The 15,344-nt window shown below is 43.2% G+C and overlaps 1 protein-coding gene across 4 annotated transcripts in view; it reads right to left on the bottom strand.

Annotated features, from left to right (window-relative positions):
- Window positions 1–1,459: 1,459 nt before the first annotated feature.
- The window catches only part of LOC309704149 (uncharacterized protein), a 34,155-nt gene continuing 20,270 nt past the window's right edge, over window positions 1,460–15,344 (bottom strand). For all 4 annotated transcript variants that reach the window (XM_082529152.1, XM_082529151.1, XM_082529149.1 and 1 more), the window contains 3 exons: window positions 9,596–9,885; window positions 8,977–9,109; window positions 1,460–8,838 (listed from right to left, as the gene is read on the bottom strand). In XM_082529152.1, the coding sequence (XP_082385278.1) occupies window positions 8,822–8,838; window positions 8,977–9,109; window positions 9,596–9,885 (440 nt within the window). In that variant the 3' untranslated portion in view covers window positions 1,460–8,821. The remainder of the gene's footprint in view (window positions 8,839–8,976; window positions 9,110–9,595; window positions 9,886–15,344) is intronic.

Genomic DNA, 15,344 nt, shown 5'->3' on the forward strand with positions numbered 1-15,344 from the left:
TTAAGATGCTGTAACAGTGTGGCTGCTTACACTGAATAGTGATGGGATTTCCAGCTCTTTTTAGAGAACCGGCTCTTTCGGTTCGGCTCACTAAAAAAAGCCGAATCTTTTCGTTCGCGACCGACACATTACTAACACTGAAGAAAAAGGTCTAAAACAAGCAGAAGAATAAACACGTGGAACTCCCGACTCCCATGAAACAACCTGAAGCCCAAACTGAGCCATGCAACAGATGGAAAAACACCCCCAAACCTGAAAGAATGACCGGATAAAACATGAGATCAAGGTCTGGGAGCAACTGAAGCAAGAGAGGATAAACTATGAAAAAACTGGTGCTTTCGTAACAACACGGGGCAGTGAGGATGGGAGGATCTGGAGGCTGTGTCCCACTGGAAGTCTTCCATTTGTTTTATTTAGTCCAAAAAAGAAAAGCCTAAGTTATACTTACAAACTCTCCCCTCGGGGTGAGACCATCTTATCGGAGCGAGGCTCCCCGAGAGAGTCAAGTGAGTCTTTGCACATCCGCCGGTGTGGGCAAAACGACAATCTCCCTCCAGAGATTTAGCACATCTTTATTGTTATTGTTTTTCATGTGCTCGTGGGATTTGCTCATTAATAGAAAACAACTAAATTCCTAGGTAATTTTCTTAGCATCAGGTGACACCGGTGTTTCTAACAGTTCTTCCTCCTGATTGTAAAATGATTGTATCTCTACAGTTTAAACATGTAATAAGCTTTGCCCTGCACAGAGTGGATAGTGAAACAAATGCAATCATCATAATGACATTATTTCATATTTATTACTTCCCCCTCCTCTTTGGTTTATTATTGTAGCTCTAGTAATAAATAATAATGTAAGGATTCTGGATCAGCACCATGATGCCCATAGTATATACACAAAGCATGCGTCTCTTTTCATGTTGGTTGTTTGATTGTGATGTTAACATGGACTGCATTTTGATTTAAGACGAAATTATCATTTAAAAAACATCCTTAAATATAAACATGGAGACACACAGATAATATCCGCCATCACATTATATTGGCATAAAGTTTCTGGGCACTGACTCGGGGGATTCAGGACTCAATATCATGTTGGAATCACATGAAAGTTTGTAAAGTTTGATACTTGAATTCTGCACAGACAAAAAACATGTGCGGCAGATGTAAATGTGCGTGTTCCTCCAGCCTACGAAGGTCTCGCATTGACGTCAACAGAAACGATGGCGTGCACTGGCAAGCCGTGGTTACTCAGAGAGCGAGTCACACTTTCAATGAGCTTCCCGTATCAAACTTTACGACCCAGCGAGCGATAACAACATTCAGTCCCCAGAGACGACCGGCGTGTAGCGAGAGAGCCAGCGAGCGGGATTTTTATTTTGGTTCAAGCCGCCAGCAAAAGCGTTTCTGTGCCGCTGCTCTCGGCAGATTCATGAGCCTGCAGACGAGGAGGAGGTCGTAATTTAACATGGGCTTTATTGCCTTCAAACATAATCAAATATTCAACATCAGAAGTCAAGATCAACGGTGTCTTTGATAAATGTTTTGTGTACAACCATACTCATTCATTATGCTCCATAAAGCAATCAATTTAAGGCATGCACAGGCACAACGAGAGTCCGGTGTCAGGACACAGCAATCAATAATAAGAGGACATAATGAAGTTGGTATACTCATGCTTACACCATCCCCCGCCTTGCAGTTTCTCCTTTGTCTTAAAAAGAAAAAGCAAGAAGCAGGTCATACTGAGCGATACAAACAGTAGATTACCATGTAAATACAAAAGAGATTCAGAGGATGAGACTAGAAATATAAAAATACAAAGATCAGGTTATCAGGTGTTCAAAGAGCATTTACAAAAGAAATGAAAATTAAAACTGGTGTAACATAAAGAGTTAAAGTAGGCATCAAATGAACGGACCGTCACTAACTGCAGCTTCTATACAGCATGTACAGGCGTGTGTTCAAAATGAGAAGCTCTTGAGAAACTTTTCAGTATTTAAATGACAAAATGACAAAAGTCTTTTAGGTATTTTGGAAAAAATGTAACCTAATTTCATGACCACTGATGAGTAAATTATGGCATAGAAATAATTAGCTAAACATAACAGAACATACAGTACAGCCACACTGGTACTGGTTCAAAATTAGCATAACCGTATTAAATGTGATTCTATTTGCTTTGAATACGATTGTTTAAAAACATGAGCACTAATAAAATTTAAGTGGTAAACATGCAAATGTAATTTTTTTACTTTTTCTTGTTGGAAAGCAGATTTTTAGCTAACTGCTGCTACTGATTTTTAGATTTTGTGCTAAGCTAATCATATTCTGCATCATTTTATTTAAAACAATTCAGATAATTTCTCTATGAAGAACCAGACACCGTCACCACGAAGCAGTTCGATTTAAATATTTTCACACATTATAGTTTCGTGTCAGGATTAACTATTTAGCTAGCAATGCGAATGTTAGCTTCCTTGTATTTAATTAAACATTGTGCCTAAAAACCCCACTGAAGAACAATTCTCTGTCTGTTCATAGTAAGAGTTATTTTCTGTCAGTATATAGTGTCACAGAGTCACTTGATCATATTAAACATCATTGTGGTTTCATTTAAAGCATGCAAAGCTTTTGTGCTAAGCTAAGCAAATCCAAAAGTATTTTAGAAACATTTATTTAAGTAAATTTCAAACAAATCGCAAATTTTCTAAATGAAAAGCAAATTTATATATTTTCAAGCATTCTTTAGTATCTAGATTTGTTAGCTAGCATGCCAGCCTCCCACACTTTGCATTGTCAAATAAAATGTTAGCTTCCCGACTGAAGAACCTAGCTATCTACTCACTGCAGACTCATTTTCTGTAAATTTATAATGTTAAGGAATTAGAAGTTCATATTAATCATGGCCAAGTTTTCCAAAAACAAGTCAAACATATGCTTATGGATGTTTTCAACATTGTGTTGACTTTTATTTAAATTTATTTATGTTACGATATCATGGGATTACAACTAAAAGCGCAGAATTTAAGGCACGTTTCAGATGTTCTGAGATCATCTTTTACTGGATTGTTTTCAGAGTTTGAACTTTGGGGTCATTCATGTCATCAAATATTATCCGAAAACTTTTACATTTATTATATTATGACATCGTGCTGGGCACAGCCAAAAAACACCCCAAAGTAAGGCGAGTGTAGCTTGCTGCTGACCCTCAGCAGGCTTCCAGAATCTGGCCAATCAGAAGACAGTGGGTTTTAGCCGGAGGAGGCATAAGAAAGATTTCAAAAAGATGAACCTAAAACAGCTAGTATGGCATCTTCTTAAAAAAATATTTTCTAAATTAGAAAACAAGACTATTTTACTAATTGTTTCTTTAAAGATGATAAATGCTGGTTACCAAAATCTTCCTCAGAGCTTTTCATTTCTCAGTGTAAGACAGCTTGATTCTTATAACACAGTTTCCTGTTTAAATGTGTGTTGTAGAGATTTTTCTATTTACACGAGTTGTGCTGCTGGACAAATGAAGAAACTTATAGATTTGTGGAAATATGTTCACAATCAAAACCCTGCATGTAGATATCGTAATTACAATGGCTGCAGTGAAACTCTCACAGGAACAGAAGCACAAAGATTTAACAGTCACTTAGAAATCGGTGACACCGTGTGATGTGCGGTTGGTTAATAAAACAGGGTAGGCAGCTTTGAGAGGTAGCGCAAGCAAAGTCTGTATGAAACCGTGTAAGAGTACACCACCACAGCGGGAATCAGCAAAGCTAGCATTCGTACTGATAACGAGCCAGGCCTTTTTTTTCCTTTTTAGTTTACAATTTATTTTTTTGCATAATGTGATTAGTAAACAGGCATGCTACATACAGAGTGGGCGGAGTGAAGGTGCGAATGGGATGGACGGGACCTCGTGCTGCATTCATGTCATACTGGAAGTATTTGTGTTGGTTTACGACACGTTTCTGATTTTTTGTGTGAAAATACAGACAATGAAACCTGCGCTAAATAAAGTTCTATATTTAACAAATGTTGTGACGCTGTCGACAAACGTACATCTAAGCCTTAAACGACCACCTCTGCAGTGACACAGTCGATGATGTGACTAATAACATTTGTGAAATATGACATGAATGCAGCACTACAAGACCCTCCTTTCCTCCCCCACCTCTGAGCCTGACCTCACCTGACCTTACCTGTACACTCTGATTGGCTCTCAGTCCAAACGTGTCACCTGATCTCCTTAAAGACCTGCAGTGCGTTTTTGGCACTGAGGTGACTGCAGTTACATCTCAGTGACAAACCTAGACCGGCTGATGGGTTACCTTCCAATTAACATCCCATACTGTTTATTTACATAGTGCTACTCAGTTAGCTCGCCTGCTAACTGAGGCTACAGTCTGTATAAAAGCATTCAGTAATAAATACTCCAAGCATGCACAGGTTATAGGAGATGAAGGGCTGATTTAGTTCCACAACAACAGCTTATATCCTCAAAGAACCCCCAAAATTTCTGTTAGCACGCACACATTTCCACACAGAGAGGCTAAAAGAGAAAGCAGTCCTGTGCTGATTGACGTGCACTCTCTGGTATTTGGCACAGCGTCACGCTGAGGCTCGGCAAGCTGAGAGAACGGCGACTGGACGAGGACAAAATGAACGTTTTGAGAGGTTTTCTGTGTAAAACTCAAGCAGTTAAACAGCCAGTGTGCTCTAAATGGGGTCATGTCATAACCACAGCTACACCTGACAACTAAAAATGAGTGTGTGGCCCAGAATCGCATTTCAACAGCAATAAAAATCATGATTTCAGGTTTCCTAAACAGTGTCTGGCTGCAGACAGTCCCTCCTGGCTTCGTGTACAGTGGATTTGATGAATCATCAGGTAAACTGTAAACTGTAAACTCCATCACAAACATCTGTAAATGTTGGATGGATTGATAATGCCAAAGCTGTTTCACAGCTGCACACTAATCAGATTTGGGCATTAGCATTAGCATTAGCATAGTTTAACTTGGAAAATGAAAGGCTTGTAAGAAAGAAGGAGACACCTTATAGATCTTATAGATATCTCAGACTGACTTACAAACGAATTACATTGATGACTCCTGTTGAATAACTGCAATTAAAATAAGTAAAACACACATGACTTCACCACCTTTAAGCTCCTGCGTCACATGTACGTGAACCTGTGTAGTCTCCTTTAGGCCCTTGTTAGTGAACGCCTTATCCTGAACATGTAAAACGCTCATCCGTTCAGTTCTTTATTAGCAACTTTGCTATCAGTTCTAAGACAACAGGTCCTTTTAACCCTCTGGGGTTGACGGACGCGCCGACGCGTCAAAATCACATGACCAATTTAAGACGACATAGCTACAAGATGCAACAACCCAGAGTCTTCAGTTTAACTTGGGTCGAAAGGGCGGACTTCAAACTATATACCAGTTTTTAAATTGTGTGGATAGGCCATGTAAAACCAGAGTTATGATCAAAAATGCATGCAATGTTTTTTTCTGAACAAAACAGTGGTGTTTACAGCGAGAGGAAAAAGAAAAAACACCCCTTCCCTTCCCTATTGGTGTTAAATTGTGCCATGTCAACCAAACAAAAGATGATATGGCAACGTGGCATTGGGTTGTTTAGGGAGAGGGGGAGGTGACGCTCGTGAGAGAAAGCGGGCGGGCATAGTGGACAGAAACCAGTTTGTTGGACTGGCACAAATAATGTGTGTACCTTCTTATTTGATGCAGAAAACCGAATAGTTCAGTAAATAGATTTAAATGGTGAGAACCAGCCAATTCCAGTTTCCAACAATGGCGGCAGGGACTTAGTTTTAATATTACTTTTCAGTGTTTTATTTGTTCGTGAGTAAATCGGTTTGGCTGAGATTAAAGTTATTAGATTAGATTAAATGTAACTTTATTAATCGACGGGAGGGTTCCTCCGGGTTTTCACACAGCTGAATAAAACTAATTAAAGAAAGTGTGAGACGGTTGAGAGTTTACGTCAGTGTCCGGTTATATTTTAGATAGCAAGGAGCAGACGGCAGCATTTCACTCCACCGAGGAAGCGCATGACGTACTACCCGGCTTTCTTTAGACCGCGAAGGCCGGGTCCTCAGGTGGAAGCAGCCTCTGAATTTGGACACCTCCGCTGTTTCCGGGCCGGCCAATAATAACGGTGACATTTAACGTATTTCATCCGATAAATAAACACTGTAAAATGTGCCCTTTTGAATTGTCTCCCTAATTCTGAGGTCTCAAGGTTGGCAAGTATGGCCACAACACCTCACTTTTTTTGCCACATGTATCGAAAACCATGTCTCAGCTGTTTGTGGAGGTAAAATACGTCCGCACACGACTCCAATTACGCTCAGCCATTGTCGTGAGTGCGCACGCCAAGGGGCTGTGAGACATTTATACAGCTGTATTTCGCCCATGACTATGAAAGGCGGAAGAGGAAGTAGATCCTTTGAATGTAGACAATCCGAATGTTATAGTTTCTTTCCACTGTGTTCCTGTTAATGATAAACTACAAATTTACCCTAAATGACTAAAATATCGATATTTTGATGTGAGAATTTATTCTAGAACATAAATGATTGGTATCGGAGGAATCGATATTTCAGGATCGATCCGCACACTAGTTAGGGTTACCGATTATGGCTTAAACTGGAGATTCGCTTTGTCTGGTTATTGGATAAAACTGCAACATTAGCAACAAGCAATTTTTTTCTTGCAACCCATTTAAGCTCAGTGCTGCAGGTGGAATTTGTTCTAGCCAAGGCTCACGTGCTAAACTGTTACATTAGTGATAACATGAAGATGTTAGCTGTCATGTGACGTTTTATATATTCATATCTTTAGAATTTAGATTTTTGCGAGGCGTGAGGTTTTCTGGTTGGCGACATCACTAACCTTGTCAAACACCTCAGAGTAAATCAGAGCACAGGATATGAGGAGTGTATGTTGAGGCGAACTGAAGAGGAGGACAGGGACAGGTGCTGCTAGGGCGAGACAGACGTCTCTCACGGAGTCCTTTAGTGCTGCAGGCAGGCAGGTGTTCAAATAGCACAACTTCAGTTTTTTTATTTCTATATGATGAACTCTGCATTATTAAGTGATAAGAACAAGTAATCTGATGTCCTGTAATCATTATGACGCTATAATTTGAGATACAATAAATAAAATAAGTTTTTGTACAAAGTATTGGCTCAGTATCGTCGATACCACCCTGAATATTACTTAGTCTCGGATCGGAAATGAAATCAGTGGTATCACACATCACTAACCCTAACTCCGTGTTTTTCAGAAAAGCCAAAAGGACTTTTTGAGAAGAAATGTAAATAGTTTTGAAAGGTTATCGTCCCCTGCCAGGAGAATAGTTTAAAAGAGAATAATTTAAAAGAATATTACATATTCTGATAGCGTTAGATTTAAAGATAGAACTCAGAGGGTTAACAGCCACCAGGTCGAACTACCTAAGTTTAAGGTTAGCACTGCAATTCAGACATATGCTAAACAAGCCTAGCTTATAACCTTGCACCATTCAAAGATCACGGCTGTCACAGTTCTTGTGTAGCTGTAAGAACTATGTTCATCCACTGTCACAGCAAAGAGTGAGTACCTGATCCAACACTTCCTAAAACTATGAACAAACTCCTTCCAAGGTTGTTACCAACATGAGGGTTACACTGGCAAACAAAGATATTTCCGAATTATGATTTTAGGCTATTGAGTGAAGACTGAGAAAGAACTTCATACAGGAAGTTGTTGAGGAAGTTCTTCTTGTATCTGCAGTAAAACACTTAACAGAAAGGGAAGCGGGCAGCAGCTGTGAATGCTAGACTAAAGTAAAAGACTGACACTGAAAGGCCGGAGAGAAAAGAAGAATTGATCCATCTCACATGTTGTGAGCACTTAGAGGGAGTCCAAAAGTAACCTCAACCACCCAAATTAATAGAAGTCCTGGAGAACATCAGGAATAATGTGAAACGTTCCATCACTTTACGTCCACTTAGAGCCAAAGGCTGTGGTCAGGGAGAATAATTCATTAATTACTAACTCAGAATCGCTTACAGTGAGACGAGCACGGCTAACAGCCAGCAGTCTGAGCGCCTGTGGTCAGTTCACGGTCTCTGAAAACCTTGCATGGAACATGATGAATGTTTAGCAGCTCCGGGGACATTTATCATGAATATGCAGAGTAAACATCAGAATCATGCCTCCGGTTTTTTCACAAAGACAGTGAAACAGAGGAAGTCCATCTCTGTGCTGAAACAAAGATCCCTCTCTCTCCTGCCGTCACAGTTCAAAGACTTTCAGAGTTCCTCCTCAGTTTGAGTTAAACTATCACTGCAGCAGCTTCTCCCCGTTTCAGTCCAGCTGAGACTGCGTTTCTAAATTTTTGGCATCAAACCCAACAAACCAGGTCCCCCAGTTCGCACCATTACGGACCATTAGGAATCTGAATAATCCCATTTCCCAGGATGTCCATTTCCTCTTGTAATTGTGGCGTCTGAGGAGGAGATAAGCTGCTGCCACAGAATGAAATGAGCATCTGGTGATCCATCCTTTTCTCCAGATCAGGTGTCAGGCGTCAGGATTAGGTTTGTCGGTCGTGTCAGAGGTAGAGCGTCAGGCAGACCATGCTTGTCGTGCAGCAAGAAACAACAGCAAAGAACAGAAACGGGTTTTTATTCGTTTTACATCTGGTGCAGGCGCTCGACAACGATAGTGCTTCAGGAACGGGAGGAAATGGTGTCGTGTCGGGTTCGATGTTGTCATGAAGTCAGTCTCGCCGTGCCGGTTGGTTTGAATCAAGATTTTAATATCACTGGAGAGAGATAAAGATTAAATTCACACAGATTTAAGCTGGTTTTACATTTTTAATGATCCTGAACATTCAAGAAAAACTTGTAGAGTCAACTTTAGGTCGCTTTTGCGGAGAAAATGACTGAATCGTGAGACTTACATCCCCAGTTCAGGACGATGGCCGCTGTGATGATGGCAATCCCTCCTAAAATGGAGACAACAGACAGCACCATGGCATTACGGCCCAAACGGCGAGCACCGTCAACGTTGCCTTGCTGCAAACTGTTTCGGGACTGAAGGGAAGCAGAGAGCAAAGAAAACAACCAATAAACGGTCACTCAACATCGTAAAATAATGATATGATTGGGTTGGGACAACAAGACAACATTATAGTTACAGATAAAAAGAAGAAGAAAAAAATCAGCAGATTAGACAGCAGACGACTTGATACTGACAATTTAAATGTTATATAAATGTGTTTCTGCCTGCAGCTCCATATTTCTATTGTGGGACATCACCAAAGAACTTTCCAGGCTCTCAGCTAAAATATATTCCTCATTTATCATTCGCTGGTTCTTTCTACAGCCCGAGTTCTTCTTGGAAAAACCAATTTCAGCTCTTTTGTCTTGGTTACTAACATGTAAAATAGATTCTTTTGTTTTTGGAGTTGTCAGCTCTGTTGTCCTTAAAGATTAAAAAGTTTTTGGTTGTGACTTATAAATTTGTCTGAGCTGCTGTTAACTGAGAGGTTTAAATGACACTGTTGTCAGAAGTCGTACCATCACAGAGAAGGTGAGGGCCACGATGTTGATGGGCCACATTGGGCAGAAGCAGGATAAGATGGCGAGGATCAGGTAGTCCCTCGGCTTGGACCCATCCACAGCGGCCTCTGTGATGGCGCTGGGCTGGCGGGTGAGCGAGGGCCTGGGGGAGCCCATCGCTAGCGAGCCAGACCGGCTGCCCAAGCGGGGCCGGCCATTAGCATGGCCAGCTGGCTTTGCATGCAGCTTGGGCGACACAGAGGGCGCTATGGGTGACGAGTCAGCCATGACAGGCGCGATGCCATTACCTAGAAAACAAAAAGCTGTCAGAAGGAACTGAAAAACAACTGATAAGCAACCATCATCTCTGCCGGGGGTTTTAGCTTTTGTTGACTGTGTTAAGCTTCCCTGAAAGTATGTTCCTCAAGAGGAAACCTTGTAGGTGCTGAACAGCTTCACTGTGTTAATAAAAATAAAACACCTAAAAATAGATGTCAGGGTGGGGAAGTCAGGAAGCTCCATGAGATGAACTAGCATGTTGTTTTTGGATATTCTCACAGGAAATGATTGTGATTAAAACAACGATCTGCCAAAAACACCTTTCAATATTTTCTTTCCCGACCTAAAGCGATGCCCCGCTGCGACTGGACCGGTAATCCTGCTGACACGGTGCAGGCTGTACCAACATAACAAAGCCAGTCAGGACAGTAGGCCATTTCCCATCATGGCCAGAATTTTTATAGTTACCTTATCCTCAGCGCTCCGTGTGTCTGTGGCCTACACACAGCTGAAGCCTGATTACAGCGTCTGGGCACCGAACAGCCTCAATAGCCTGGAAAGGTGCTAACCGCTAGGCTAACTAGCAACAAGATGCCTTCCCTCTCCACAGATGACTACCACAGCCTCCTGCAGAAGATTGCAGACAAATTCATCGCTTAGAAGTAAACGTGGAGGTAAATGGACTGTGTGGAAATGAAACAACCTTGCCATCAAAACAATGGCGATGAGCAAGCTAGTACACAGCTAAGGAGCACAGATAACATGACCAAGAAAGTAGACTTTGTGCACTATTATAAATCCTCAAGCGATAATCCCCCCTTGGACTGTCTTGGTGCAAAACCAAGACATAAATCATGTCTCCTGGAAGGAGGAGGACGTATCACAGGCAGGGCACAGCGAGCTGAAATCTCTGAAACCGACTGGCCTTCACTTCCTACGAGACAGAGAAGCTCTTCTACCCCTGTATACGGGAGGAAACAGGACTGGACAACCGTGAACAGGAAGGTTAACAACAAACCTCCAAAACAACTGAATGTGAAACTGCAGAACAGATTTGCTCCACTATCAAAGGACCCTGGATCTATATCGGACAACCATCCATCTAAAAGCAGCGAAGTAAGGTCTGAAAATCTGTTGAAAAGTGAAAGACCACAGGGAAATCTAAAGGCTAGGCCTGAAACTCTGATTGTGGGTGACTCTGCCGTAAAGGATGTACAAAGGATGTGCGGTAAGAACACTAAAGTCCTCTGCTTTCCTAAGGATATGGTCAACAACCTGAAGGAGAGAATTCTTCAAATTGCAGATGAATATCCAACTGTGACAAACATTGTTCTGCATACAGGGTCAAACGATGTGTCCAAACAACAGTCGGAGGTTCTGAAACTGGACTTTACTGGAATATTAAATACTGTAAACTCTCTGAATGCAGCTGTATTCATCAGTGGACCTGTACCGCCGGTCAGAGGAGGAGACGAGAGATTCAGCAGGTTGTTTACACTGAATAAATGGCTTATATCAGCATGTGCTGACCACTCAGTGCACTTTATCGACAACTTTAATATTTTTTGGGAACGCAGGCATCTGTTTAAAGCAAATGGATTTAATTTTAACAAGTCAGGGGTGAAACTGTTCACCTCCAACTTGTTTTATTTCATACGTCATCCATCCGTGCTTGGTGCCAAGGCTGAGATAAACGAGGAGTTATCTCATAAAGAGGAACAAACAGTACTCCAAGAACAGACAAAGCCCAGCAGAAACCTTGAGGAGGAGCTCCATTTGCCCCCACCCGGGAAGAGCCTCAGAAAGGAGAGACATCTGAGGCAAGAAGAGGGGTCCCTATTTGCCTCCAACTCTCTCAACAACACCAACGACCAGGACAAGGGACCACGACCTTCCCCAGTCCCCCAAACCCCTGACAGGCCATCACCCTCCTCCCCCTCCCTTTCTCCCTCCTCCCCACACCTGAAATTCACTGAGGAGATGATGGAGCGGGTCAATGCTGGGCTCAGATCTACCCCCCGTCCCAATCCCTTTTTGTCCCCCATAAACCCCCCACCAGAGCGGCCAAAGGTTCGCCATCGAGCCCCACCCTCAACAGAGCAATCGAAGTCACATTGCCCAGCCTCGCCCCCCTTAGTTCCTCTTCATGCCCTGTCTCCGCAGTCTGATGTGTGATGTGTGGAGGGTCCGGGCTGTGAGGATTATGGCAGTGGTGACTTTTCCCAGGAGAAGCTGGGACCCTGTTTACTAGAAGGTTTTAAAATTTCTGTACTTTTAGGTGACAGGAGACATGTGGCCTGGTCAAAACACAGAGGGCTGCACTCTAAAAGATCTTTAAACATAGTAAACATACCTCGTGTGCCACAGACTGCTCCCAAACACGAGAGGACAAGTAATACCTCTAAAACACTTAAGTTGGCTTTATTAAACGTTAGATCTTTAGCTGGGAAAACATTTTTAATTAATGATTTAATCACTGAGCACAGCCTTGATTTTATGTTTTTAACTGAAACTTGGTTGGACCAAAGTAACAGTGGAGCTGTTCTCATCGAGACGACCCCTCCTAACTACAGTTTTATCAGTGAGGTCAGGGTGAGCAGGAGAGGAGGAGGGGTTGCTGTCTTATTTAATGAATCATTTCAATGTAAGCAGCTATCTCCTGGAAGTTTTCAGTCTTTTGAATATGTGGCTTTACAGCTGAAGGCCCCATCCAAAGTTGTGTTTCTTAATGTTTACAGGCCTCCCAAATACTGCACAGACTTTTTTAATGACCTCAGTGAACTGCTGTCTGTGATCTGTGTTGATTTTGACTGTGTAATCATTGTTGGGGATTTTAACATCCATGTGGACAACCCTCAGAACAAAGGGACTAAAGACCTGAGTAACACTCTGGGCAACTTTGGGCTGACTCAGCATGTAACAGAGGCCACACATAATAGAGGACACACTCTTGACCTACTGATCTCCAAAGGCCTGAGCATTTCAAAGGTTACTGTGTCTGATGTGGGCGTGTCTGATCATTACTGTGTTTTCTTTGAAAGTAAAATCTCAGCCCACACAAATATATCAACAACAGTGATCACAAAACGGTGTATAACTGAACACAGTAGTGAGATCTTTAACCAGGTCTTCCCATTAACACCTGACCTGCCCAAAGGTTCAGTCAATGAGCTCGTCAATAGCTTCAATGCTAACATGTTAAATGTAATGGACACTATTGCTCCCATTAAGGTGAAGGTTACCTCTGGAAGGAAAAAGTCTCCATGGAGAAACTCCACACAGCCAGGGACACTGCGCTGATCAACGCTGACTCTGCATTCACCAACGAGCTGAATCAGTTCTACGCCCGTTTCGAGGTTAGCCAGGCGGCTAATGCTATCTACCGCCTGACTACCGAGGACAGTGACGTCATCAGCGAGAGACCGGTGACCAGCATCGCGGAGCATGACGTCCGAGCGGCACTGAGGAGAGTGAACACAAGGAAAGCAGCGGGGCCAGACGGCATCACCGGCCGTCTGCTGCGCTGCTGTGCTGACCAGCTAGCAGGTGTGTTCACTTACATCTTCAACGAGTCCCTGGCGAAGTCTGTGGTCCCCACATGCTTCAAAAGATCCACCATCATCCCTGTGCCCAAGAACAGCAAACCCTCATCCCTGAACGATTACCGGCCAGTTGCACTGACCTCGGTAGTAATGAAGGTGTTTGAGAGGCTGCTGAAGAACATCATCTCCTCCTCCATCCCAGACACCACAGATCCGCTGCAGTTCGCCTACAGATCCAACAGATCCACAGAGGATGCCATCGCCCACGTCCTACACACCACTCTCAGCCACGTGGACAAGAAACAGGGTAACTATGTGCGAATGCTGTTTGTTGATTACAGTTCAGCGTTTAACACAATAGTGCCCTGCAGACTGTTCACAAAGCTCAGGGATCTGGGACTTAACAGCCGTCTGTGTGCATGGGTGTTGGACTTCCTCACTGGCAGAACTCAGGTGGTGAGGGTGGGCAGGTGCTTCTCCAACAGCATCACCATCAACACAGGAGCACCTCAGGGATGTGTCCTCTCGCCACTGCTCTGCTCTACACACTGGACCCACTACAGTTCGCTTACCATCCAAATCGTTCCACAGACGATGCCATCTCTCATCTCCTCCACACATCACTCACTCACTTGGACACTAGAAGGGGGAATTATGTTAAGATAAGATAAGATAAGATAAGATAACCTTTATTAGTCCCACACGTGGGAAATTTGTTTTGTCACAGCAGGAAATAGACAGTGCAAAAGTTATGACGCAAAAATTAGAATACAATAAGAATAAATACAGTACACAGCTGTACAGAATAGAATAAAATAATATACTATATACAGTAGAATAAAATAGAATAAAAATATACAATAAGATAAAAATAGAATACGAATGCTATATACAACTGAGTAAAAATACAACGATGCCAGAAAAGATTATTGCACTTAGTGTTATTGCACATGTGTGGATGTGTGTGTTTGTTCAGTTAAAGTCTTTGTTGTGGAGTCTGACAGCAGTGGGGAGGAAAGACCTGCGAAATCTCTCCGTCCCACACCGTGGGTGCCGCAGTCTCCCACTGAAGGAGCTGCTCAGTGCTGTCACAGTCTGCTGCATGGGGTGGGAGACGTTGTCCAACAGGGATGACAGCTTAGCCGCCGTTCTCCTGTCACTCACCACCTCCACTGGGTCCAGAGGGCATCCTAGAACAGAGCTGGCCTTCATAAAATGCTCTTCATAGACTACAGCTCTGCATTTAACACCATAATTCCCTCCACACTCACCACCAAGCTGGAGCATCTGGGACTCAGCTCATCTATGTGTCAGTGGATCTCCAACTTCCTAACTGGCAGACCACAGGCAGTAAGGATGGGCGGACATGTCTCAGCCTCCACCACTCTCAGCACTGGAGCCCCCCAGGGGTGTGTTCTGAGCCCCCTGCTGTACTCTTTGTACACATATGACTGTGTGGCCACTACCAGCTCCACCACCATCATCAAGTTTGCTGACGACACCGTCGTGGTGGGCCTGATCTCTGATAACAACGAGACGGCCTACCTGAAGGAGATTAGGAATCTGGAGAACTGGTGCCAGAGGAACAACCTCCTTCTAAACGTCAGTAAGACAAAGGAGCTGATAGTGGACTTCAGCACTAAGCAGGAGAGGAACTACCAGACCCCCGTCATCAACGAGTGCCCAGTGGAGAGAGTGGACAGCTTCAAATACCTCGGAGTTCACATCACACAGGACCTGTCATGGTCCTGTCACATCAACACCGTGGTGAAAAAGGCCCGACAGCGTCTCTACCACCTCAGACGCTTGAGAGACTTCCAACTGCCCTCCAAGGTGCTCAGGAACTTTTACTCGTGCACCATAGAGAGCATCCTGGCGGGAAACATCTTAACCTGGTTCGGGAACAGCACCATGCAGGACAGACGAGCTCTACAGAGGGTTGTGCG

Source organism: Aulonocara stuartgranti (genome assembly GCF_965226115.1).
Source record: "Aulonocara stuartgranti genome assembly, chromosome: 4".
Classification (NCBI taxonomy): Eukaryota; Metazoa; Chordata; class Actinopteri; order Cichliformes; family Cichlidae; genus Aulonocara; species Aulonocara stuartgranti.